General features: G+C 35.3%; 6 protein-coding genes across 8 annotated transcripts; 5 read left to right on the plus strand and 1 right to left on the minus strand.

Annotated features, from left to right (window-relative positions):
* The first annotated feature begins 446 nt into the window (after positions 1–446).
* Positions 447–8,295, plus strand: LOC132790021 (blastoderm-specific protein 25D). Its single transcript, XM_060798440.1, is given in 10 exon segments — positions 447–666; positions 1,495–1,825; positions 2,178–2,413; positions 2,479–2,713; positions 3,583–4,655; positions 4,657–4,944; positions 4,946–5,397; positions 6,513–6,936; positions 7,003–7,114; positions 7,187–8,295. Coding segments are annotated over 9 exon segments (3,369 nt in total). The 5' UTR covers positions 447–666; positions 1,495–1,530; the 3' UTR covers positions 7,441–8,295.
* Positions 8,296–8,433: 138 nt separating this feature from the next.
* LOC132790039 (leucine-rich repeat transmembrane neuronal protein 3) lies at positions 8,434–10,958 on the minus strand. Its single transcript, XM_060798463.1, has 6 exons — positions 10,749–10,958; positions 9,696–10,235; positions 9,450–9,637; positions 9,294–9,388; positions 9,114–9,226; positions 8,434–9,050 (listed from the first exon to the last, which is right to left on the minus strand). The coding sequence occupies exons 1-6, from the start codon at positions 10,869–10,871 to the stop codon at positions 8,619–8,621; spliced, it is 1,491 nt and encodes a 496-aa protein (XP_060654446.1). The 5' UTR covers positions 10,872–10,958; the 3' UTR covers positions 8,434–8,618.
* Positions 10,959–11,725: 767 nt separating this feature from the next.
* On the plus strand, positions 11,726–13,467 carry LOC132798851 (uncharacterized). 2 transcript variants are annotated; one of them, XM_060810843.1, is made up of 3 exons: positions 11,726–11,775; positions 12,553–12,906; positions 13,176–13,467. In XM_060810843.1, the coding sequence occupies exons 1-3, from the start codon at positions 11,757–11,759 to the stop codon at positions 13,265–13,267; spliced, it is 465 nt and encodes a 154-aa protein (XP_060666826.1). In that variant the 5' UTR covers positions 11,726–11,756; the 3' UTR covers positions 13,268–13,467. The 2 variants fall into 2 exon arrangements, with proteins under 2 accessions (XP_060666826.1, XP_060666825.1); XM_060810842.1 differs by lacking the exon at positions 11,726–11,775 and having other exon boundaries at positions 12,417–12,906.
* Positions 13,468–17,903: 4,436 nt separating this feature from the next.
* On the plus strand, positions 17,904–18,927 carry LOC132798653 (myotrophin). Its single transcript, XM_060810592.1, has 4 exons — positions 17,904–18,080; positions 18,144–18,254; positions 18,648–18,731; positions 18,804–18,927. Exons 1-4 carry the CDS (start codon positions 17,997–17,999, stop codon positions 18,891–18,893), a joined length of 369 nt encoding a protein of 122 aa, XP_060666575.1. The 5' UTR covers positions 17,904–17,996; the 3' UTR covers positions 18,894–18,927.
* A 2,505-nt stretch (positions 18,928–21,432) lies between these two features.
* On the plus strand, positions 21,433–23,780 carry LOC132792430 (ubiquitin-ribosomal protein eS31 fusion protein). The gene is made up of 3 exons (XM_060801811.1): positions 21,433–21,523; positions 23,026–23,365; positions 23,560–23,780. The coding sequence occupies exons 2-3, from the start codon at positions 23,045–23,047 to the stop codon at positions 23,707–23,709; spliced, it is 471 nt and encodes a 156-aa protein (XP_060657794.1). The 5' UTR covers positions 21,433–21,523; positions 23,026–23,044; the 3' UTR covers positions 23,710–23,780.
* Positions 21,434–22,937, plus strand: LOC132792415 (ribosome biogenesis protein NSA2 homolog). 2 transcript variants are annotated; one of them, XM_060801791.1, is made up of 2 exons: positions 21,434–21,523; positions 22,041–22,937. In XM_060801791.1, exon 2 carries the CDS (start codon positions 22,068–22,070, stop codon positions 22,845–22,847), a length of 780 nt encoding a protein of 259 aa, XP_060657774.1. In that variant the 5' UTR covers positions 21,434–21,523; positions 22,041–22,067; the 3' UTR covers positions 22,848–22,937. The 2 variants fall into 2 exon arrangements, with proteins under 2 accessions (XP_060657774.1, XP_060657783.1); XM_060801800.1 differs by lacking the exon at positions 21,434–21,523 and adding an exon at positions 21,741–21,866.
* Positions 23,781–25,300: the final 1,520 nt, after the last annotated feature.

Below are 25,300 nucleotides of genomic sequence, written 5' to 3' on the forward strand. Positions count from 1 at the left end.
ATGCTTTGTAACTTGGTCGCACAACTGAGGAGTACAATATACAAAATATTCATTTCAAAATTGAGCATCAAAACTGAGCTGCATTAAGCGTTATTTCTAAAAGCTTTAAAAAGATTTGAATCGGAATTGTTTACTAATGATTAATTTTATAATTTAATCTGATTAAAGTCTAATCTCGCACTAAATTAGCAAATCAAATTGGGGTATTAAATTGCGAATATTAATATTGCAAATGAGTAGATTTATGGTAAACAATATTGACAACTGATTATTGAAGAAAGTGGTTATTCCAATGCCTAAACTCACATCAAAGAGAAAAAGGCGAGTTTCAAGAAATTAACATACATGTTTCAAAATATTTATCGAAAAATTTGTAAATTATATGTTTCGATAAAATTAGTATTTTTAATAAATGCAGCTTATGGTCACTCTAGTGCTATACTATATTATGTTTTTTATCAAACCTTAAAAATTGACGTATATAGTGTTAAATCAAATAATTTGTGCAATTTTTTTGTTTATTTTATAGTCTTATGTGGTTCTAATTGTTTCAAATTACCAACTGTTCTTGTTAACAATAATTTTGATTCTCTACCGAGGAGCTGAAGTCGAATATTTACAAAAACTACACAATCGTAGTCGCTTTATCGATTTCACCAAAACACAGTATAAACAATTAATTATTTATATAATTATTCAATTTAGCAACACATCCATAATTGTAGAGTCGCAACAAAATGATTAATCTGTTCTTACGCTGTTCACATTGCAGTGAATTGCATTGACATGTACATACATACATACATATGAATGTTCGAATGCGCCTAAGCATGTACACATCTATCCATACAAACATATGTATGTACAATACATACACCCACACACATCAATTTTGTAATAAATAGTATAAGGACTTTAAGTGAGTCTTGCTTGCGCATTTAGAAAATGTGAATTTCCATATTCGTTGAGAAATAGTTTTTTATTGCATGCTATTTATTAAATTATGTTAAGCAATATTCCAAAATTATTATGAATGCTTAAAATAAATGAAACATTCTTCTTTGATTCTAATGCATTCTTTTACCTTTATCATTAATATTAGACTAAGACGTGCAGCTTCAAGACAAATACTGCCAATAGAAACACAAATGTGTTTACGGACCCATAATAGTAAATGCAAATGGGTAAGGGCACGCACTTGTACTATTAACTGAAAACGTATTTATTTCAAATAAGTATTTTAATTTCTATCCAGTTACCCAATTCTTTATTTTATATATAAAGTAGTTGTGTGTGGTAGATCGATCAATTCAAGATTCTTTTCAAATTTATATGAGTTAGAAAGGAGCACATAAACATTAATTTCCCAATGTTCTTGGTAATCAATCAATGTGCAGTTTGAAATCTGTAGGCAATGGATATGATTTGGTTGCAGCTACATGTATTAGTAAACATTATTTTTTATTAACTTCTCTATCTTGAATTTTGTTTTAGCAACGGCTATATACTGAATTGGCGACTGTTTAGATAATGGAAGTGTCAGCCGATCCATATGAGCAAAAACTATATCAAATGTTCCAAAGCTGTGAGACAGCTCAGCAACGAAACAATGGTTTGCTCGATGAAGCTTCACTGACTCGACTTTGCCAACTCTTGCAACTTCGGGATCAAGGATCTGCACTGATTTCTAGTCTTACCGCGAATAATAGCACCAAGATTGGCGTTTCGTTTGAGCAGTTTAAAGAGGCCCTGCTTCATTTTTTAGGTACAGAGTTCGATGGTTCAACATCGCGACCGGGATTAGGAACAACGTCAGGATTAAAAGGTAAAGTTAAGGTAGCGACAGCTGTTGATCATAAAATTTGAATTATTAATTACGGTGGGATGAGTGGGAATGCCAGACTACCTGTAACTGATAATTGGCCTGATAGTCAGGTAGAGTGCGGTAACTTACATATAAATATTAGACACGAAGTGAGTATTAGTTCAGTTTCAAGTTGACGCTAATAGTGACAAGATGGGCACACGACTATACTATAAGAAGAAAAAGGGTTCCGACCCAATTATTGATAAATTGGCAGTTCGCTTTGGTAAACATTTCATCTCGAAATAAAACAAAATATACACCAATTTCCAACTTAGTTCTCTTTACATCTAAAAATATATTATTTTTCCAGAACGATCCCTGGTGATAAGTGACGAGCCAACTAACACAAATATTGAGAGTCCTCCCGAGGGAGAAGCTTCGGATCGTGAAGTTTCTCCTAAACTAGTTGTGGGCACTAAGAAATACGGGCGCCGTTCAAAACCGCATCAGGATATTGGTATAAATGCGCAATCTGCCACAGACTCGGACAACACAGATGAAGATCCGCATCAAAGTGTCAATGGCTGCACTGACCAGATAGCCCAAGTATGTTTGCATCTGTTGTTGAAGTTAAAGCTTTTAGTATAAATTGTATTCTATTCACTTTGCAGGTGCAACGCTCGTCGTCACAAAGCGATATACCAGGCAGCCGGCGTCTGCGTTCCATCCACATTAATGGCAGTAAGCTGAAGCGTTGCGCTTCATTACCAGCTCGCAAAAATCTTCAATTTAAAATGCTGACTTCCACGACAACATCCACGACGGTCGCCACTCAAGTCGGCAGTGGTAGCAATAGAAGTAATCTAAGAGAACCAAACCAGGAGTGTAGTAGCGTGGAGTCACTAGGTAAGTGAAAACGACGTAAACGAAATATCTTTAATATCCAACACATTTAGATATTAGTCATGTGGCAAAAAAATATAATAATCACTTGTTGGTTCTACACACTTCAGGCCATCATCAGACAACACAGTTAGTGCACTGCGGCGCCGGATACCGTTTAAGTTGCAAAGGTTTGTCCGTTATCGGGAACAAAGTACCAACACTAGCTTCAAATCCACTGATTTCACTGTCCAAAGCCACTCAATCATTTCCGCACTCTGTCCTGCACTCTTAAGTCCAACTCATTTCTGTTGCCCAAATTTCACTTTGATGTATGGCTCTGGATCATTAAGAACATTTTATCCTATCGGCAGTTGCGCCTAAATCATTTAAAGTATTAAACTTAAACCTTTGCGCTATTTGCATTTTTGTGCCGTAAATAATTTATTCTGAAAACAAATTTAAAAAAAAAAAACTTCCAGTGCTAAAATACAAAGAATAAAAAAGCTTTAAAAGTAGTTTTAGCACTCTAGAATCAGAATCAGGATGATGATCAATATATAAAACTAAACTTAAACACATAATAATAGTATGTTTTGAGGACATTTCTAGTTAAATATTTGTTGTCTTTATCATTTTGTGAGATATTTTCTTGTAGTATCTCCAATCTTGAGTTGATATCAAATATTTGTGATCTAGGTTTAAAGTAAAGTTAAATTTGATCCAAAACTTAACTTAGATGTTTAACAATCAAATTGACGCTTTTTTAGAGCTCTACTATAAGCTTTCGTTTACATATCCCATCTGGTATTTTGGAGTATAATTCATAGTGTACAGTGTAATATTTTAGTAATTCTATAGTTAACTGGTAGTTTTTTAATTTATATTTACAGATATTGTGACACCACAACAACTCGAGACCTTAAGTGCGCACAGTATTATTGAAACCTGGGAAATGTCGAGTATCGCAAATAGCAGTGGATTGCTGCATGCTTTGGGCTTTGATGAAGTGGAGGTGAACCTTAGTCAACTGACTAAAGTTTTGGAAGAGGAATTGCGAAGTCTAGATCATGATCCGCAAACCAATATGTTACGCGCTTTGGTTTCGCTACAAGCGATGGAACTGGGTTCGCTGCGACAGGCATTCCGTCAGCAGCACGGTGAAAATCTAAAGCTTCGATCGGATAACAAGGCTGCCAATCAGCGTGTGTCATTGTTGGCTGCCGAAGTGGATGAGCGGCATGCAATAATGGAAGAAAATCGCAAGCAGCAAGTGCTTCAACTTGAACAGAGACATGCGAGTATGGTGCGTGAATTTACGCAGCGGATAAGCAACGATCGGGATCACTGGACAGGCATGATAACTAAACTTGAGGTACAGATCAAGAGTTTGGAACAGGAGGAAATTAGGTTGAAGACCGATCTGGAGTTGGTGCGTAATGAAAACTCTGAACTGCAGATCGAACAGCAGAACTCTCAACTCCAACTGACCGAGTTACTTGAAAAAAACATCAAACTGAACCAAGATCTGGCAAGCTCGGAAATTCTAGAACCAGTTGTAAAGCAAGATCTAGCTTCTGAAAAGAATAAGATTTCAGAAGACGATGAAATGTTGCATGTAATTGAAAAAATGACAGCGTTGCAAATGGAAAACGCGCAGTTGCGAGATAAAACCGATGAGCTAACAATAGAAATTGAGAACTTGTACGTCGACTTAGCTCGTACAAAATCAAGAAAAAAGAAACAGGTTGCTGCTTCCTGTGGAGTATCTGCTGTCGACTCGTCTGATTTCGACGAGCTTGAAGCTGTGAATGTTGGTTTGGCAACCAAGCGTAGAGGCGACTCACCGAGCAAAACGCATATAACTGAAGAAAGTCCAAGGCTAGGGAAACAACGTAAATGTTCAGAAGATGGCGAGGTAAGCGATAACAGCGGCGATTGGTTGGCGCTTAACTCCGAACTTAAATGCTGTAAAAAAACATGAAGAGGAGCTCGCTACTTTACGACGAAAAGTGGCTCAGTTGCAGCAAGAATTACAAACATCGACGATGAAATCAATTGACATGGTTAATAATGATAGTGGTAGCCGTGCCACAACACCAGAAATTCGTTGTAAAGAATTGGAAAGCAGTCTAGAGCAAATGCAGCGCGCTTACGAGGATTGTGAGGATTATTGGCAATCGAAGCTCACGGAGGAAAGGCAATTATTCGACAAGGAACGGCAGATCTACGAGGACGAACAGATTGAAAGTGACAAAAAAATTTACTGAGTTGATGGAAAAGGTTCGCGAGTATGAAGAACAGTTTAGCAAGGATGGTCGACTTTCGCCGATTGATGAGCGCGATACGCTTGAACAGCAGTATATTGAGCTCGAGGAGGAGGCTACAGCCATGCGTAATAACTCCATCCGAATGCTGGAGGAAAAGTCGCAGCAAATTAATTTGCTTCAGTGCGAAATTGAAGATCTGCGCACACGTCTCGGTGAGAGTGTCGAAATTCTAACTGGTGCTAGCGAGATAAATCCGGAATCGCTGCATCAGATAAATGCACAAGTCGGGCAAAGCCCTGCCAGTTCCCCCATTAGCTATTTATGGCACCAAAGTACCATTCAAGAGCCTCTAAAATCCTTTGATGATGCTACAGAGGAAAGTAATACTAAAACATTGGCATTGCTTCCTGCATCACCTTCACGGAAAGTAATTAGCCGGTGAGTACATTTATATGCGTGATTCGTGGATGTTCAATGTTAAATAAATAAATAATTTAGATTAAAAATTAAATTGAATAAAATCTATTTCTTAATTTTTTTTTTGCGATTATTTTACATTTACTGCTAGATTTTTGACCTATTAAAAACTATAAATACTATATAAAAAGTGAAAAAACATATACTGAAACGATTTTGAAAATAAGAAAAGATAATTCTTATAGTTCTATATTAGTACTTAAATTAGAGCTAAGAATGGTTTTGGAATTTTTTATTGTTATGTTTTTCGTTCTGATAATTGCAAAAATTTACAAATTCGTACGCAAAACAAAAAATTAACATATTTATATATTTTATCGTAAGACAGAACAAGTTTCTGAAATGAACCTTAGCTCTACATATAGGGCTAATCCAAAGCCTTAAGAATAACCTTTACTTATTTTTTAAAATTGTTTTAGATTATGTTTTTTTTTTTCACTGTAAAGACGGTCGCACGCGACAAATTCCATCAGAGAATTATATATATAGACGCATGTTATAGGTTATTAAAAAAAGCATCACATTTAAATGAATAGTAATATGTTATTTTCATTTAGCGGTATGGCTACGGATCTCTATTGGTCTATGCTCCGCTCCTTCTAGGGACAGCCGGTTAAACCTACCTACCTAAACGCAATTAGTCATATAATCCATATAAGAGAGAAGTTACATATAGTCGAGTTTAGAATATGAAAACGATTTAAAATGTAAAATGTCAATTGTAATTGTATCGACAAGTATATAAATAATGAAAGTAAAACCTAGACCAAATTAGCATTTAAACAACAGATTAGTTTTTGTGGCCGCCAACCATGTCGACATAGCCATAATCAATGAATACACCTCCATATACGGTTAATTAACTTCGATATAAATAAAAGAAAACATATTTTTATTACCAAACAATCTCAGGTGAATCTTTTTTTATTCCTGTAAATTGTAAAGTTCATATGCATATGCATTTTTGGATTTATCATATTGAGTATATTTACTACATATTATCTACGTTTAAATTTAATTAAGGCTTATAGTCGTAGTATTTTTGTGTGCTTTACTTATCAATTTTAATTTTATAGAAACAATCTTACCACATCCGAGACCTCCATCTTCAGTACTACACCTCTTGATAGTTCGTCGTCGGGGCCCTCGCCCACACACTTGGATAGTACCTATGCCTCGTCCGCAGTGTGCCCGCCTGCCCCTATATGTAAGCCCAAGCAAGTGCAATCGGAGGGGGAAATTGCTGACTGTGAGACTTCGTCAACGGCATCGAACAAGAGTTTCGATTCGCACAGTGTAGTATCAACTAGTAAAACATCTTGCCTTAGCAACGACAAATGTAACAGTCCAAGCCTATTAAAGGAAGAACTAAAACGCCTCAAGTTTTTTGAGTTGTCTCTAAAAGAGCAGATTAAAGACTTGAGCCTGCAACGTGACGGTTTAGTAATGGAACTGCAACAGTTGCAGGAGGCACGTCCAGTTCTCGAAAAGGCTTATGCGGTGAGATTATTTTATCTTTGTGGTGTAGATATGTGTGACTTATAAACTTTTTTATTTGTCATGCAGCGAACCACGCATCCGACGCTGCAACAAAGGCTAAACCAACTAGAGTTGCGTAATCGTCATTTGCAAAATGTGATCAAGCAGCAACAAAAGTATACCGAGTCCCTGATGCAGCGTAAGTGTTTTAAATATACATTGGCTATATTTTTAGATATCTAACATGTTTCTACGAATATTATAATTATAGAATCTTGGCAACAGCATCAAGTGGATCTCAATGATTTACATGGCCGGATAGAAGCGCAGACTGTTATGCTTACCGATCAGACACAACGCCTGCAAAACGCTGACATACTTGTAAAAGACTTATATGTGGAGAACTCGCACTTGACAGCTACCGTGCAGCGACTCGAGCAACAAAGAGTGCGCGTCAACTTAATTCACCAACAACAGCAGCACCTTACTGGTGGCGGCTTAACTGGCCTATCAGGAATGCCTTAAACCGTAAAATATACTAAAAAGCTAAACAAAAATTGAAAAAAAGAGCACAACGAAGTCAAATCTGTACCAATATACTCGGCATTACTGTTGCAAGATATTGTTATAAATATTACATACAAATTTACTTTACATACTATTTACTCGTTTTGTATGCGTCTCATGTGAATTTCCGTTGACTTAATGTTTTTCGCAGAGATTACTAACAAAAGCGCATCATCCATAGGAAAGAACAATACACTTGTACTGATTGGTAATACAATAATCGATTAACTTAAAACATGATATACATATTTTTACATATGTATGTATATAATTTACATATGCACTGCATATACATATTTGATACATATACAATGTCAAACTTACAAATTAGCAATTCATATATTTATGAAAATATAGAAAATAGTATTTTTAATTGCATCGGAGATAAGAGAATGCACATTTATCAATGTTTATCACGTGCATTGGAATTGTTGTTAATTTTATTGGTAGTGAAATTATAAAGAAATCGAAAAACAAAAACTGAAAATCTATGAAACTTAAAAGACCTGCAAAGCTGTTACCTACCTACAAAATGTATTTATTTTGCACATTAAGTTTAGCCAATAATCTTTGTTTTGTCGGATATTTTGTTTACCTACATACATACACATTTTATTTTGTAAACGCTCGATTTAATATTTTCAACTCATAACTGCTCGTATTATGTTATAGTAAAAGCTTGTTACCTTACGATCAAATTATGTAATTACTTTTTGAAAGTATACAACATAAAAAAAAAAACCAAATATACAGTTTATTACAAATATAATTATTTACTAACGAGAGATATTAATAAAGATACTAAGATGTACATTGGTTAAATACGCTCTGTCTACTGTATTTAGCCGCCATCATAATTGCCTACCAAGAAATGATCCATTTTTAAAGATCAGTATTACCTTGGGAATTGCCATTAATAGTGCTCACGTTCTTTTATACTTACAAATATGGTCATCCCGATTTTGTCTTAACACAAATTTGCTGCTACAAAACACATATGTATTTATTTCAAATGAAGGCTTGGTATACATGTACAAAAGGGAGGCTTTTATGAACTATTTATGACCTAACAATCAAAATTATTCCAAAATTTTATGTCACAATGCCAAATACTTCAGATTGCTCTCACAACAAGATTATATATGAAAGTCTTCGTTAAAACTGGTTCGACTATATAAAGCTCTTCTTGCTGATTCCTTTTTCTTCCCTATGCCGCAATAGCCCCGCCTATAGACTAGTAGCCCGGATAAGGTGACTAATATTGACAATAATACGATTATTAAGCCAATCCAGACCCAACTTGCTCCTGATGGTAAAACTCCAAGTAATTTATTATTTGAGACATTTAGAACTTCTAATCCTTTCAGTTCAGTCGGATTCTCACAAATAACATTTGATGCTAAAATTGGCGTTGATTTGTTCACATGTTGTATAAGATAGTTTACCATGTATTCGTTGGAGATATCGCATAACCAAGGGTTATACCGTAAGTCTAGTGCATGCAGTTTGTCCCAGCGAACAATTAAGTCTCTGGGTAACACTGTAAGGTTACAATTATTAAGATACAACTATAAAAAAAAACACTGTGATTAACAGAAAATGTTTAGCAATTTAATTTTAATTTACTTTACCTTTTCAAGAGGAGGATAGTCGAAATTGTCTCCTCCAGTTACATTCTTACACATAGCATGGCTGTCAATTTCAATTAACTGGGTGTTGTCACTCAAAATTAACTCGGTTAGATCTAAAAGAACAACATGATATATGGAATATAAAAAATAAAATATACACATCAAAAGTAATGTATTTACTTTGAAGTTCACTGAGTGCACCAGATCCAATTTTGAATAAGTTGGGCATAAATGCGCAACTAAGGTATTGTAAGCTTGTCATCGCAGGAAAAATACTTAAAATAAATGTTTATTTAAAAAATCTATGCTCATAAAAAATGAGTTTTAAAAACATACTTATCTCCTTCCAAGTTACCAATTGGATTTTCGTCGAGAACTAATCGTTTTAAGTTATCCGCATAATCAAAAGCTTTGGGTATTTTATCAAACAGATTTCCAGAAACAATAAGTGTATCGAGATCTTGTGGTCCATGAAAAATGGTTTCGGGTAACGTTTTTAATTCCATATATGATATATCCAATACCTAATATTAAAAATGTAGATTTTTTATTCATTTAATTGCTTTTGGTTATATACTATACCTTTAGGGATGAACATCCTGAAAGCGCAGTTTCCGTTTGTTTATCAATCACTTGGAAGCTATTTGAGCACAAAATAAGTTCCTCAAGGTATGGAACGTGCTCAAATAAATCATCATCTAATAAATGTAGACGGTTATATCCTAAATTTAGTGATTTTAAATTCTTCAATGGCTCAAAGTCTTGAACGGAATAAGGGCCCTTGAAAACGTCTGGTATTAAGGCTTTTGAAGTCAGTTGATTGTTAGATAAGTCAAGTTTCGTAAGTTCCGTCAAATTTTGGAATGCTCCAACCGTAATCGAGGATATTCTATTGTAATCCAAAAACAATTTCTTGACCCCATATGTTGGCAGTGCAGGAATATTGGTTAGATTATTATGAGACAATTTCATAGTTTCGAAAGTAATGTCTCCATTTTGAAGAATCTCCCATTCTTCTGGGGAAAACCAATTAGCCAATTTTCGTGAACAATCTATCAAACTGTTCTTGGCATCGCATGAACACTTTGTGCATATATCACTTTTCAAAACGTCTGTTTTTGGCTGCAAAGAATTTACAATTCGTTAGTTAATATAGTTAGTATTCATAATTTGAAGAAAAAATATTATATGTACATATTTTCGTTCGTTCAATTATCGTATATTTATATATACATACATTTATATATACATATGGAAAGACTTGTCTTTTCGTAAATCAATATATTTCCTAATAATGTTTCTTGCAGAACAAATATTCATAACATAACAAATTTTTAATAAAATCATGTAGGAAGTCGAAACTGTAATTTTCGTATATTAAAATTCATTAAAATTTACAAGACGGAAGGGTATTGCGATATTCTAAATAACCGATTAATTTATTAAATTGTCATGATCTTATCATATCTTTAACTATGGTGTGTATGTACATACATATGTATTTGTGTGAACAGTTATGAGTCAGTAACTGAACCATTATGTAGATAGGAATAAATGTATTTTTATAAGTTCATACGTATGTATATATTTATATACTTCACATAATTAGAATAACTAAATATTACAAATTTTTACTTTTAGAGTTGTCTCTGGTGGTACTGTTGTTCCATTTTCTGATTTTTCGGTTGCAGAATTCAAAGGTAATAGAAATACAATCATTGATATAACAAATGTCATATATATATATACTGTCTTCATGATAATATGCAATTAAATAATATATTCACTAGTAATTGAAAACAATGCTGTGCGCTGAATAATAACTGACTAACAACTAAAGTTGTTCCCTTTTTGCTTTTTTCGTCTTAACCAACTTATTTCTTCCAACTGTGCTATCTAATCTTATCGGATACTATTGGTCATAACAAATACAGCTCTTTCGATTCAATAATATGCGTAATGCAATGTTGTTAAGCGCTGTTATATTAATACTAAAATTATAAAAGTAGAAAAGAAAAACTGAGTGTCTTTGGATTTCAGATTTGTTTTTAATCATAATCTAAAACAGTCACATAATATAGTGATAATATCTTTGAACGCATTAGTATTATTCTCAGAGTAAAGAGAACTAGATATGTACATATATACATGCATTTGTAGATACAAACATATTTGACTATTATTGTTTTGCTTGTAACTAGAGAAAAATCGAGGGAGTAAAAATTGTGGGCTAAAACTAAATAAGAAAGTAGATCAATTTAAAAAGATGTAATATTCTTTTGTTTATTTGACTTATTTTCATGGTTTTAGTATTAATTAATACTAGTTTAATTTTGATAGTTGCCAAATGAATGGGTCTCTTTCCTTGCTACTGCACTATGGGCAATAAGTCGCAAAGTGCGGCATTTTTACATTTTTTTTTTGTGTTCGGTATCATTAAATTGACTTTATTTTTTGAATTAGAATACTTCAAGAATACTGAAACATATTTTTAAAAAATTTTAGACTTCGTTGATAATTTGTTATTCGCCCATATTTAAAGACTATGATCTGGACCCTCTAAAAATAAAATTGGCGGGAAAATTTGTGATTATTCCTGTCAGTTTTATATTCAAATATTAAATCAAACAAAAATGCTTGAATATGGAATTAAATCGTCAAGGTATGTAATATTAATTATTGGCACTAAATTTTTAGTACATGTGATATATTGTCCAATCGTGCTAGGTGTTGTTGGTATGTTTTTAGGTTCCTGGTAACAAATGTATCTGTGTTTCTGTGGAGTGTAACTTGTGCGTCTAAGCCGGTCGAGGCAATATTAAATATGTTATTAACCAAACTGTAAACAATCAAATAGTGGTTAAAATTTTTGCCCGTTTTTGCCCGATTTACGGCAAAACTTAATGTTGTATTTACGTCTTGTTATTCAACGTTGCTTGATTTTTGGAGCAACAACAACCGCCAAAATATCGATGAAAATGAATTAAGTGATGTTCAGCAAATCTTAATAAAAGATAAGCTTATTCAGTTTTTCGGATTGAATAACACTAATTTACGAAAATGCAACAGAAAAGCCTGCGCAATGGCTTGCATCCTCGTTCATAACTGAGTTTCTTAAGATGATGTTCCACCCGAAAAGCCTGGTCGTAAACGCTTGACGTATACTGAGGCAGGACCAAGGTTAAAGTGAAAATTAGCATTTAAACTAGTCTATGAAACAGAAAAGTCAATGCTATTGTTGCATGCCTTTTGAAAAGTGTTTATATAATTTGAATTGCTACATAATGTGAGTTTGAGGTATGCCCATCAAAACTTAAAGTAGGTACTTCATGTACATACTTATACATTAATACTTATGAGTGGTATCCAATGTCTTCAATTTTGCATAAAGTACTGGTACATTGGCACCAAATTATGGAAACTTCCGTACTTCTTCTAGGGGCTCTCTGTGAAAATGCGTCAGAAGAGCGCAAAAAATTGTACAAACTCGATATGCTTTCTCATGCAAGGAAAAACAGCCGCCTGAATACTATATCAGATGTGTTTAATAGAGCATTGGATTCCTCTGACCCGCTGCTTTCAACTATAAATCTAAAGGAACGCCGAAGATTAAACTATAAAAAAAGCCTACCAAGAGATGTTATTGTAGCTCTTTTGGAATCTCCTGATATTGAGCTTCCAATAACATGGGCATGTGTAGACGAGAAGAAGGCGGAGATAATGAACTCGGGCAGAGTTACCTGGAGTTGGATGAAGAGCTTTGTGAAAAATAAATTATTAACTGGGCACCAAGGTATGGAGTCACAAAACATAATGTTGGGCTCTAATTAATTTTTTATTTAATTTTGCATGGATCCAAATCAAATTTAAAATGCGAATTTGCTAAAAATATATTAATTTAATAATTTTAGTTTAATTTTATTAAATATATTATATTAAAATATTTTAGTACAAATTTAAAAAAAAAAACGAAAATTATAACCTCATGGTAAGGTGGGCGGGAAGGAAGGCGTGGTCCCATTGAAAAAAGAAATAATCCGAAATTCTATCTTTATTTTTTAGGTATATGTACAAAGTTTCAGGTTTCTATCTTCAAAAATGGTATAAATGCAAATTCGGGACTTTTTGCCCACAGTGCACTGCGTGTTAAATAATATTCGTTATTGGTTAATGATTAATGATGATTAATGGTTAAAAAACCAAATTATAACTCAAACAATAATAATCAAGGGATATGAAACAGATGTCGCTTGTGAGGTCAAACAATTTAAACGCCAGTAAATTCATGTTGTAATCCATATGTTAATCCAACTAATTTTAAACTCTTATGCGTTGATACCATGATTGCGTTGTTTCAAACTTCAACACTATGTATTTGTATATGTATTGATATAAATGTATAAACAAATAAAAAATTAATTTTTTTTTTGGTAGTGTTTGATTTTTTTCAGAGAGATGCCCATATATTTTATTTATTCTAAATTATCGTTTATGATGTTGATGGTGTTGTTATTCCAACTTAGCGGTAATATACTCCCTCCGCACTCCTGATATTATCATAAACAAATCCCAAGCGAGTAGCACTATTAGCTACTAATGTAATCTTCTGGCTTCACGTTCAGATTCCCGCAGCCTCAGAATGTCGCCCTCACGCACGGGTCCCTTAAAGTTGCGAATAATTTGGCAGTTCTGTTCGGTGGTGGAGAGATCCTCTCTGCGTGTAGGCAGCGGTCACACCTCTGATGCGGGTGCAGGTCAAATCAGTTGCAACAATACTGTCACAAGCAACAAGGTTGATGCGGGCGGGTGCCGTTTTCCTAACCGACTCGGACGAAGAGAGCGCTGTGTCAATCTCTACGGTGGAGGAGGAACGTCTTCTTCAGTCACCTCGGCCTATCGTCAGCACCTCCAAGGTTGCGCAGCGGGGCACTGGGGGCTGAAGGAGAAGGCCAAAAATAAGGCGGTGACCCGCATTCACGTTAAGCTCAGTGGCGTAGCAAACTTGTCTGTCCAGGAGAAGGAAATGCTTGCCTGGGCTAATGTGTGGATGCGAGAAAACCAATTTAGTCCCCTCCCAAAAAGCAATAAGGTGCAGACCGGTTCTACTGGCCCAGCCAACAAGAAGGTGGAGTTCACGGCAAACAAGCGCCAACGGTCCGCTGAGAGTCCCAAGCAAGGGGCTCTAGTGAGGTTGCGAGCATGGATGGAGAATACCCCAGACTGTCCAATGCCTACTTTTGAAGGTACTGGCTGGATGAATGGTGACAAGATGCTGACATGCAAGGACGACCCAACATTGCTTTGGTTGAAAGCGACCGTACCCAAACTGGAAGGACTATGGGAGGGGGCCAAGGTGAACGTGGAGGACAGAAATAATATTCCGTCCATGCTGAGGGCGAAGATCCTGTTCCCTATAGCAGTGCAGGGCGAGCGGGCGCTTCAGCTGCTTAAAAAGCAGAACCCGGCCATTCCAACGAGTGATTGGTCGGTGCTGAAGGTTTATGAACCTTTACCCAGTAGTGGGCAGCACGTGATCATTCAATGGGAAGATGGCGTGGGGCTTAGGGAGCGTGTACCTTCGCCTCAAAAAACGCCATTCGAAGGACAAGGACACTCACATGTTGAGGTCAAGGGAGGTAGAGGCAGATCTCGGTCTAGAGAGCATGACCGACGACACTCCCAACTTGACGGACGAGGTGGGGGAGGAACTATCCATGCAGACGGGCCCCCGGGAGTCTGCAACCCTCTAATGGGTGTGCTGCAGCTCCATAAATCAAAAACGGCTTCGGCGGAGCTCCTCCTCGCACTAGAGGAAGGGTCCGCCTACGCGGCTTTGGTCCAGGAACCGTCGATAGCGTCGGGCGACTCGGTAGCTGAAGTCGCCTAATTACAACTTATACGTCCCGACATTGGTAAGAAAGGGGTTAAATGCTTATCTACTACCTAATTTTAGCACAGACGATCTAACCGTGGTGGTGCTGGAGAGCTGCGACGAATCTGCTCCACCAGAAGAGCTGTGGAGATTGGTGGACATGGACTGCTCCTCCAACAAACAACTTATAATCGACACGGACGCCAACGCCCACGGAAGTCTGATCAATGAAAGGGGTGAGTCATTACTTGATTTTATCCATAACTATAAGCTGAGTCCAGCCAACAGAGGTGAGGAATCTAGTTATATAGGTCCCATCTCTAGCGACAGGAGAGTGGAGAGTCCTGAACAGACGGGCTCCCAATGCCGATGACATAAGCATTCTGATAACTGGGAACCCTGAGTTCCATAAAGGAATTTACTTTGAGGGAAGTTAAGGCATAGGCTATAGCAACCGGGCTCAGCATTAACGCGGACAAAACGGTCCTTATCCTCTTCACGAAAAGGTATAAGATACCTGCGTGATCCCCACCCAAATAGGAAATAGGAGGAAATTTGCCATAGCCGCAAAATCAACCCTTAGGATTGCTGCTAGGGAGACTAGTACAAACTTGGACTATACTATCCCCCTTACCTGCAATGACCACATAAACACTATATACGTGGAACCGGGCTGCCGGCGGGAAGGGTTATGCATTCCCGAAGCCCTCAAACTCTTTACCGACGGGTCGAAGATGGACGAAGGAGTCGGTGCGGCCGTATAATCCACGGTTTCCAAACACGCCTATAAACTCGCTGACTATTGCAGCATCTTCCAGGCGGAAGTCTTTGCCATTGGCAATGTCGGCAACATGTGCAATGTTCCGATATCCCTGAGAGCTCTAGGCAGAGAGATTGAAGTGCGCTCTAGACTTCAGTGGGACGCGAGCTGGCGCAATACTAACTCCTGCAAAACTGCAAGTCTGATGTGTACTTCAATAATCAATAATGATGTAAAACGGAAATAAGTAAAGTCAATTGATGAATAAAAAATAAAATTTATATATTTATACTTTTTGAATGCCCTCAGTGATGCATAATTTATAAAATTGGTAATTTTTGTTGATTAGTTTCTATTTCTTATGATATTTTTTTTTTTTTCCTGCCTGAGTTTGTTTACTTTTTCATCTCTAAATAGCTTTATGCGTGATGCAGTTTTTTTGTAAACACTTACATCATTAAACACATGCACTTGATTTCCCGTTTCCACTGCCATTCAGTTCTCTTCGGTTCGTCCAAGTCTTGTGCTGGTGCTTCCACCGCCATGAACCGAAAAGTATGGGCAACGGTAAATTTCTTATTGCCAGCTGTTCAAATGTAAACAAGAGTTGGCGAACAATTTAAAAAACTGTAAAATGGAAAACTTTTTTAAATTTCAATATCTTGACAAATATTTGGACAAAATGAGGAAGATTTTATTTAAAAAATGTCATTTTTAAGTAGAATTGCTGGCAGCTATATAATATTTACATAAATACACATACTTTTTACTTCTCACATATTGATATATGCAGGTATGCTCCGGTATTCATTTCAAAATTGGTGCTCCCGTTTTCACTTTCACAAGATTCCTTCGAACTGCAAAACGAGAAATTTTTTCTTGCCGTAATGAGAAGTAAATGCCTTTTTCTACATTAAATCGGATCTTATTTGCAAAAGGAAAAAAATAGTTGACTCATTGGTTTATTGTCGTTCTTTTAATTTAATTCTTGCAATTATTTTTAAAACTACTAATTTCTGACCCCACCTCAAATTTTTCTTTTTTAAAACGACTAATTTCTGACACCACCTCAAATTTAAAAATAAAATTTTGCCGTCGGCAACAACAAAAAGCAAGTTAAAAATACTTGTATAATGAAACGGATGGCATTAATTTTGTTGGAGTTGGATAAAATATGTTTTAAAAATTAATTTATTTAATTTAATTACTTAAGTGCTAAATTTTATAAAAAGAAAAAAATTGTTGAAATCACCGGAATGAAATCCATTAAAAAGTTGGCATCTCCTTTATTTGTGGGAAACAGCTGTTTGCCGTTCAACTGTTTTTTTAATGAAAGGTTTAAATCTTTATTTGCAAAAAAGACTAAAGGCAAATATATTTCATTCAGGGGAAGCATAAATAAACTATGCAGGATAAAATTATCCTTATGAGAGTTCTATCCCCGCAGGAAATTGGACATGCGAAAGGCATTCTTTCGCGTTGTTAACTTCTGACCAAAACACTAGTCAGCTGTATCAACAGTAAAAAAAAATGTAACGTTCCGATAGCAAAACGATGATCAAAAACTTGTGAAGATCGGAGCACCTAAAAACGAAAATCTCGGTTTTGGTCCCAAAACGAAAACGAAAAGTGAATTCCGGAGCATGCCTGATGTGAGTTTTTTAGGCAGACCTCAATGTCGTCAAGTTTTCCTCCCACAACTTAAACAACATTTCTTCGTGAATGTTAAATACATTTTTTTATTTCTATTTTCATACTTTGGCGCACTTAATTGTCAGCTATTTGTTGAATGCTGAGCTCTTTTTTGTTGTCACACCGATAAAATATCGCGGGATTTCATTATCGACACGTTAATGTTGCTCGCGAACATAGAAAAATTGGGGTATTTTCTTATGGGTTTTTACATGGGGTAAACGTAACGCTCGAACTAGACGAAAAATAACCCAAACTAACCGTGTTTTTTGGTGCGGTGGAAACGGGGCATAAGTCTTCGTAAACTAGTAACCCAAAATAGATAAAAATCAAATAATAGTTTATTTTGTACTCTGCTACAACACATAGCATCATGTAAATACATTTTGCCGTAAGTCGTAAGGTTAGTATTAAGGTTGCTTTGTAAAATTACAATTTTTTCAGTTATCAAATCGATTAAAAATATATCGGCGACATCGATATAACATCAACAATCATTGAAGTTTTTATTTTCTTATTTGAGAAGGAATAAAGAAATTTTGTTAAATATTATCAAAATATGAGCGAAGATAACAATGAAAAAGTTATTTGGACCATAAAAAATGGAGAGCTGGAGGCAGTACAAACAACATTTAGCAACGATGTGAGCTTGATATGAAACATACCTATATGTATTTATGGCTGAGTAATAAATATTTCTTAATAGACTCAGAAAGTAAACGACGAGATCAAAGGACGATTTCCAATACATTATGCCGCTGATTTCGGTCAATTAAGCGTTCTTAAGTTTCTGATTAAATTAGGAGCTGATGTTAATGTAAGTATGTGATTTATTCCTTATCGAAACATTAAATACATATGCACATATGTACATATGTGCGTAGAAAGGTATACACAGATATTTAATGTTACTCATATCTACACTTTAAAGGAAATTAACATACATACAATAATAATAATAAGTTATCCATGCATACATAATTACAATTGAATACATTAACTTGCACACTTGTAAGTAAATATAAAATATTCCAAATAATGTGCACATAAACTTACTAAAACGGAATATTTATCACAATACTTATTATCTATTTGTACTCCTGGTTAAGTGTTAAGATGTAATTTCGTTCTAACGTTCTACGTAATATTATTGTAAATGTTGGCTTATGTTCCGAATCTTATGTATCTTTTTCTCAATTTTTGTTTAAAGAAAAAAGACAAGCATGGAATTACTCCACTTTTGGCCGCCGTCTGGGAAGGACACACCAATTGCGTTGAGTATCTATTAGAAAAGGTATTGATGTGCAAAGAAAAATCTATAATTTCCTTTTTTTTTTTAATAAATTAATGCATTTTATTTTTAAAGGGTGCGGATAAAGATGGAGCTACTCCAGACGGACAAAGCTATGTTGAAGTAGCAGAAAAAGACGAAATTAAGAAACTACTTTTAAAATAATTATTTTAATAAAATGTAATCTTGAAAATGAAAATGAACATTTAGAGTGATGTGGAAAGATAAAAATATCAAAAAGAGATCGGCAAAAAGCTATCCTATAGGTTTAGACGAAGTTAACTGCAATTAAATGAAACGAGGTAGTTTGTATTTTTTGAAACCGAAAAATATCAAACTTTGTATAGTTCATGTGAGAATCTACGCATTTTAGAGCTTTAGATTTTGTCGTAACATTGAAAACTAAGAGGGAGGAAAGTAATAATGTTAGATTTTAACTTTACTCCAACACAAAACGGTTTTCACTTATGTAAATACGCACTATATAAGCTAGATTGAAACTGTAAAACCGAAAAAAATTATCAAATTTTTTAAATTATGTATAAGAATGTACGCAATTCAGTTCATTACTTTTAGATTTGTCCTTCAACTTAAAAGCGAAGCGGAATATAAGAAAAAGCCTTGTTGCAAAATCAATTTTTGTGTGCGATTTCATGTAAACCGCTGTTTCCATATGCACGAAATCGTATTTTTTCCGCGCAACTCCATATAAAAAACGGAAGTGCAACATTTTTGCGATGACATTTCGTTTCGCGGTTCCGCACATGTAAATGGATATTAAATCAGCAGTTTCCACACGCGAACAATTGACAGCCTATTCTTCCTCACCCATAACGGCAAAGTGAAAAGGAACATCTAGATGGATACTTAAAAAAATAAAATTAAAGAAAGCGCCTGAGATATTATATCGGGAAGAGAAATAATAATAAATAATATTGTGGAGTCGCAAGACTAATAGTGGGGCTCCGGTTTTTGCATTCACTTCTTTCACTTTTCAAAACGAAAACGATTTTATTCGTTGGTGCTCCCGTTTTGACTTCCATAAGATTCTTTTGATTTGCAAAACGAGAAAGTTGGACTTGCCGAAAAATAAATGCCCTTTTCTACATTAAATCCGATCTTATTTGCAAAAGGTGAAAAAATAGTTGACTCATTCGTTTATTAACGTTCTTTTAGGACCACCAGATGATCAATTAAGCATGTAAAACAATTAATTTCTGACCCCACCTCAAATTTGGAAATAAAATTTTGCTGTCGACAATTTTCGTTTTGGTGAGCGACCGATAAGTCCGTCACCATGAGTGATCTCCTAAGCTGTCATACTTTTAGTGGAAAAAGCAATTTAAAAATAATTGTATAATGAAACGGATGGCATTATATTTGATGAAGTTGGGTAATTAAAAAAATTAATTTGTTTAATTTAATTAATTGAATGCTAAAATTGCATAAAAAAAATTGTGGAAATCACCGGAATGAAATCGGTTAAAAAGGTGGCACCCCCTTTTTGTGGAAAACAGCTGATTGCCGTTCCACTCTAAAATTTGTGGAACTTGCGAAATAAATTGCTTTTCTGCAAGTGCACAATTTAGCCCATCTGGGAAGAGCACCTAATGTAAATAATAGAACGAGGACTGGTTAATTCGACCTATGTCTACTTAAACGCATTAATTTAGCGATCGAAGATTAATAAAAAAATACAAAAGAGTACAAATATAACTATTTTATCTAATTCCATATTTTGTTTTTCTTAATAGCCTATTTCTACTGCACTCAATTTTTTTACGTTTGTATAAGTCCCGTTTTGGTGTTTCCATTGGCACGAACCGAAAAGTATGGACAACGGTAAATTTCTCAATATGCCCGCTCGGAAATGTCAGCTGTTCAAATGTAAACACGAGTTGGCGAACAATTCAAAAAAGAGCACGCACATTTTTAAAATGGAAAATGTTGGGCCTATGTAAGTCGAATTGCTGGTAGTAATGTAATATTTACATAAATACATTTACTTTTTAACAACGGCATAGGTGTTTTTGGGAGCGCAATATTCCTGGAAACAGCAAATCTATTTTTGAAAATAATTTTCAAATTAATAGGGAAAAGTTTGGCGTCCTTGTGGAGCGCCTTTGTGAATTGGCCAAAAAAAGACACTATATTTCTCCTCCCATAACTCGAACAACTTAAATGTCAGCTGCTTGTTAAGTGGTGAGCTCTTTTTCGTTGTCATATCGATAAAATATCGCGTGATTACCCAAAAAGTGCGTTCGCCATTTCTACGTAGCTCGCGAACGTAGAAAATCCGACTTTTTTTCTTATGGGTATTACATGGGGCGAAGGTAACATTCGACCTGAACGGGAAAAAACCGAGGTTTTTGGTGCAGTGGAAAAATGCTAAAAAAAAAAAAACTCTTCTATAACATAAAAGAGATCACAAATCAAAACCAATTTATAGCGTGGATGTAATCTCTAAACAAAACAATTTTTTTTTTTTCATTTTGAATTTTCTGATATGTATGTAGAAATACTAAAATTTTCAAAGGAACATAATTAAATAAAAGAGAACTGTATGAAGTAGATTTTCGCTTTCTATAATAGAGTGAATTTATTGTAAGAGTGTTGGAAAATGACTTTTATGTTTCATTCAGCTGTTCTCAATATTATGACTCGTTTCTTTCGTGACATTCATTTTACTTTCTCATTGATGAGTGCTTTTAAGCAACCCTGATTTTGAATAGTTCCATTTCCTGTTTGCTCCGCGTGTAATACACTCTTTCCTATCGTACTTTTGCCGGACTAAGGTGGGTTCATTTTTCTTTGTTAGATAATTGATGTATGATATTTTTAAAACTTTATGGTTACTTGATAAAATATCAATAAGTAAAGTAATTAAGCGTAATATAAAAAAAAATGCATATTTTTGTTGAGAATTTGTTCTCTATTTGTGCATTTTCGGGTTGTGCTCACATGACTACATGCATCTGATGTGCTTATTTTTAGGTGTACATACTTGCTATGTAAGTAAGCAATAGCATGTATGTACACGTATTGGTTGTGTTACTTTTGGTTTTAAATATATACATATGTACATACATTCAATTTGTGCAGCTGTAGTACATTTGCAATGTTTATTATGATGTAAAGGTGAGTGATGGAGTTACGATCAATATGTCACTTGTGGATCGTCAAAAGTAAACAATTTAGTGTGCAGAATGCAATTGCTATGTACGTATATATGTATGTACTTTTGATAATTCACATAGTGCTCATATTCTTCCAATTTAAAATATCTTTCTCCTCACACATTGAATGTTGCAGGTCTGCAGAAGACAAGACACATTCACCATGCCGCAGAATGAGTATATGGAGCGTCACCGTAAATTGTACGGTAGACGACTTGATTATGAGGAGCGTAAACGCAAAAAGGAAGCTCGTCTTCCCAAAGAACGTGCACGAAAAGCACGCAAGTTACGTGGTATTAAAGCCAAGTTGTTCAATAAGGAGCGACGAAATGAAAAGATTCAGATTAAGAAAAAGATCCAGGCACATGAAGAGAAGAAGGTGAAGAAACAAGAAGAGAAGGTTGAAGATGGTGCACTGCCACATTATCTTCTGGACAGAGGAATCCAGTCAAGTGCAAAGGTCCTTTCAAATATGATCAAGCAGAAACGAAAGGAGAAAGCCGGAAAGTGGGATGTGCCAATACCGAAGGTGCGCGCTCAATCGGACGCAGAAGTCTTCAAAGTGCTCAAAACAGGCAAAACCAAACGAAAGGCTTGGAAGCGTATGGTGACCAAAGTAACATTCGTTGGTGAAAATTTCACACGCAAGCCACCTAAATTTGAGCGTTTCATTCGGCCGATGGCGCTTCGCATGAAAAAGGCACACGTTACGCATCCAGAATTAAAAGCAACTTTCCATTTACCTATCATTGGGGTGAAGAAGAATCCGAGTTCTCCCATGTTCACGTCTTTGGGTGTTATCACCAAGGGTACAGTGATAGAAGTAAACATCTCCGAGCTTGGTTTGGTGACACAAACCGGTAAAGTTGTTTGGGGAAAATATGCACAAGTCACTAATAATCCTGAGAACGATGGGGTTATTAATGCTGTCCTACTTGTGTAATTATATAATAAGTAATTTCGTGACTAATAACAACAAACGGCTTGTATTCAACTCAAATCAGAAATAAAAAATACATATTCCATAAATGAAGATGAAGTGTTTTTTATAATTGTACAACACAAATTTTATGTCTTTATTGATTTCGTTAAAATTCATGTTTCCTTTTTCTATTTTTCAGTTGGCTGTAGTGTACGACGATGCAAATCTTCGTTAAAACCCTCACGGGTAAGACCATCACTCTTGAGGTCGAACCGTCGGATACCATCGAAAATGTCAAAGCCAAGATTCAGGACAAAGAAGGAATTCCTCCAGATCAACAGCGTTTGATCTTTGCCGGCAAGCAATTGGAAGATGGGCGCACTCTTTCCGATTACAATATCCAAAAAGAGTCTACATTGCACTTGGTGCTCCGCCTTCGCGGTGGTGCCAAGAAACGCAAGAAGAAGAATTACTCCACCCCCAAGAAAATCAAGCACAAGAGGAAGAAGGTCAAGCTAGCTGTCTTGAAATACTACAAGGTATATCATCGATCCATGCATCCACAAACCACCTAAACAGAGATTAGTTACTTGATCTGTTCTTGGAATTCTTGAGTCTTGGTCTTGTGCTTGTTGACTTAATTGCTGTTAGGTTTGGAAGTGTTTGGCCATTCGGATATAAGTAACAATTATTAATATATATTTTCTGTACGGTTTTTCCTTGATTTTCATAGGTTGATGAGAATGGCAAAATCCATCGTCTGCGACGTGAATGTCCCGGAGAGAATTGTGGTGCTGGAGTCTTTATGGCTGCTCATGAGGATCGTCATTACTGCGGCAAATGCAACTTGACTTTTGTGTTCAGCAAACCAGAAGAAAAGTAATAGGACGACGCATTTAGTGAGGCATCAATTAGAACAGTGTCATTCAATCAATAAAATGCATTGATAACTAACATTTTGTGTATATTTATTTTGTTGTAAATGTTGGTTGAATATTAAATTTTTAAACCTTATCTACGTCAAATTACTTGCCTCCCAAAAATGAAGAGAAAAGGGTTCACAAATTTAGAAATGATTTTATAGATATTAAAATTTCTACTTCTGTTGCTTATTGGATATAAACTTCAAATAATTATAACAATCCTGATTTCTTAATATTAATGGAGCGGACTCTGCAAAGTAATCATATTCCTGATCAGCATCAATAGCGAAGTCTATATTAATAAATAAGACTCAATGCAGAATCGGTAACATAAAACCAATTTCTGTTTTCATACACTCAAATATTTTGTAATCCAATTTTAGGAAAAGTATCTACCTTATGGAAATATCTACTTTTACTAAACTTTTCTTGTTGACCAGTAATTTAACTGGAGGATACATATAGTAACACCCACTACAATCCACGATGTTAATTTCGATTTTAGTAATTTGAAATTAAATCTATAATTAACATAAGGAGTAAGCAGATTTCTACCAAACAGCTAATTCTATTTTTATAGGGATTTCCTAGGGTCGCATTTTTTTTGCCCTTCGGTATATTTTACTAGCTCTGCGCTACTTGTTTTCATCTGTGAGTGTACGAAAATATTTTAATTTATGTATTTTTCGAGAGGGTTGATGTATCTTTGTATCGAGTATGTACACAAAAAAATTCATTTCTTTTGTTTAGATTAAGAATCGGTCGCTAACTTACAACTATTTTGATTTTTATGTACCTCATGTTTTTTTCATGATTAACTTCATATTTCTTTAAAAATTTGATTAGATACAATACTATATTCTAGATGAAATATCCACAAAGAAATGAAGAAGCCAAAATCTTGTAAAAAGCATGCTCTCTGCCAACAAATAATTTTCTTTATATTTTGTACTACAAGGTGCGTTCCAAAGTAAACAGGACTTTTAACAGAAAGACAGAACAAATAGTTTTTTCGGCAAATCAATTTATATTATTCAAAATAGTCTCCTTCTGCTTTAATACAGCTTTTTGCACGGTCCAAAAGCATGTCGAACGAATGTTTTAGCTCGTTGCCCGGGATGGCCTCCAGTATGCCGGTGCAAGCCTTTTGTATGGCCTCGACGTCTGCATAACGCTTTCCTTTCATCGGCAAATGCTTTTTTCCGAAAAAGTAGAAGTCGCACGGTGCAATATCAGGTGAATACGGGGAGTGGTTGATGGTTAAAATGTGATTTTTGGTCAAATAGTCGGTCCTTCGAATGTTGAATTCTGAGCAATTTTTGGACGTCAGTCAATTTGTGCGGAACAAACCGTGCACCCACCTTTTGAAAGCCCAAATGTTCGGTCAAAATGCGATAAATCGATGTTTTGGAGATTTTCAATTCTATTTCCATGAATTTCAATGATGATTTCGGCTGATTTTTTTATGAATTCACGCACAGTTTCGATGGAATTTTCGGTGATCACGGATTTTGGTTGGCCCACATGTTCATCGTCATTTATGTCCTCACG

This window comes from Drosophila nasuta, chromosome 2L, assembly GCF_023558535.2.
Source record: "Drosophila nasuta strain 15112-1781.00 chromosome 2L, ASM2355853v1, whole genome shotgun sequence".
Lineage (NCBI taxonomy): Eukaryota > Metazoa > Arthropoda > Insecta > Diptera > Drosophilidae > Drosophila > Drosophila nasuta.

Coding starts and splice junctions, on each gene's coding strand:
- LOC132792415 (XM_060801791.1), top strand. CDS start 22,068: ATGCCGCAGAATGAGTATATGGAGCGTCACCGTAAATTGTACGGTAGA.
- LOC132798851 (XM_060810842.1), top strand. CDS start 12,483: ATGTCTTCAATTTTGCATAAAGTACTGGTACATTGGCACCAAATTATG. Junction 12,907..13,175: donor ATTATTAACTGGGCACCAAG/GTATGGAGTCAC, acceptor TTTATTTTTTAG/GTATATGTACAAAGTTTCAG.
- LOC132790039 (XM_060798463.1), bottom strand. CDS start 10,871: ATGAAGACAGTATATATATATATGACATTTGTTATATCAATGATTGTA. Junction 9,638..9,695: donor CAGGATGTTCATCCCTAAAG/GTATAGTATATA, acceptor TTTTAATATTAG/GTATTGGATATATCATATAT. Junction 9,389..9,449: donor GGTAACTTGGAAGGAGATAA/GTATGTTTTTAA, acceptor ATTTATTTTAAG/TATTTTTCCTGCGATGACAA.
- LOC132792430 (XM_060801811.1), top strand. CDS start 23,045: ATGCAAATCTTCGTTAAAACCCTCACGGGTAAGACCATCACTCTTGAG. Junction 23,366..23,559: donor CTGTCTTGAAATACTACAAG/GTATATCATCGA, acceptor TGATTTTCATAG/GTTGATGAGAATGGCAAAAT.
- LOC132798653 (XM_060810592.1), top strand. CDS start 17,997: ATGAGCGAAGATAACAATGAAAAAGTTATTTGGACCATAAAAAATGGA. Junction 18,081..18,143: donor AAACAACATTTAGCAACGAT/GTGAGCTTGATA, acceptor ATTTCTTAATAG/ACTCAGAAAGTAAACGACGA. Junction 18,255..18,647: donor AATTAGGAGCTGATGTTAAT/GTAAGTATGTGA, acceptor TTTTGTTTAAAG/AAAAAAGACAAGCATGGAAT.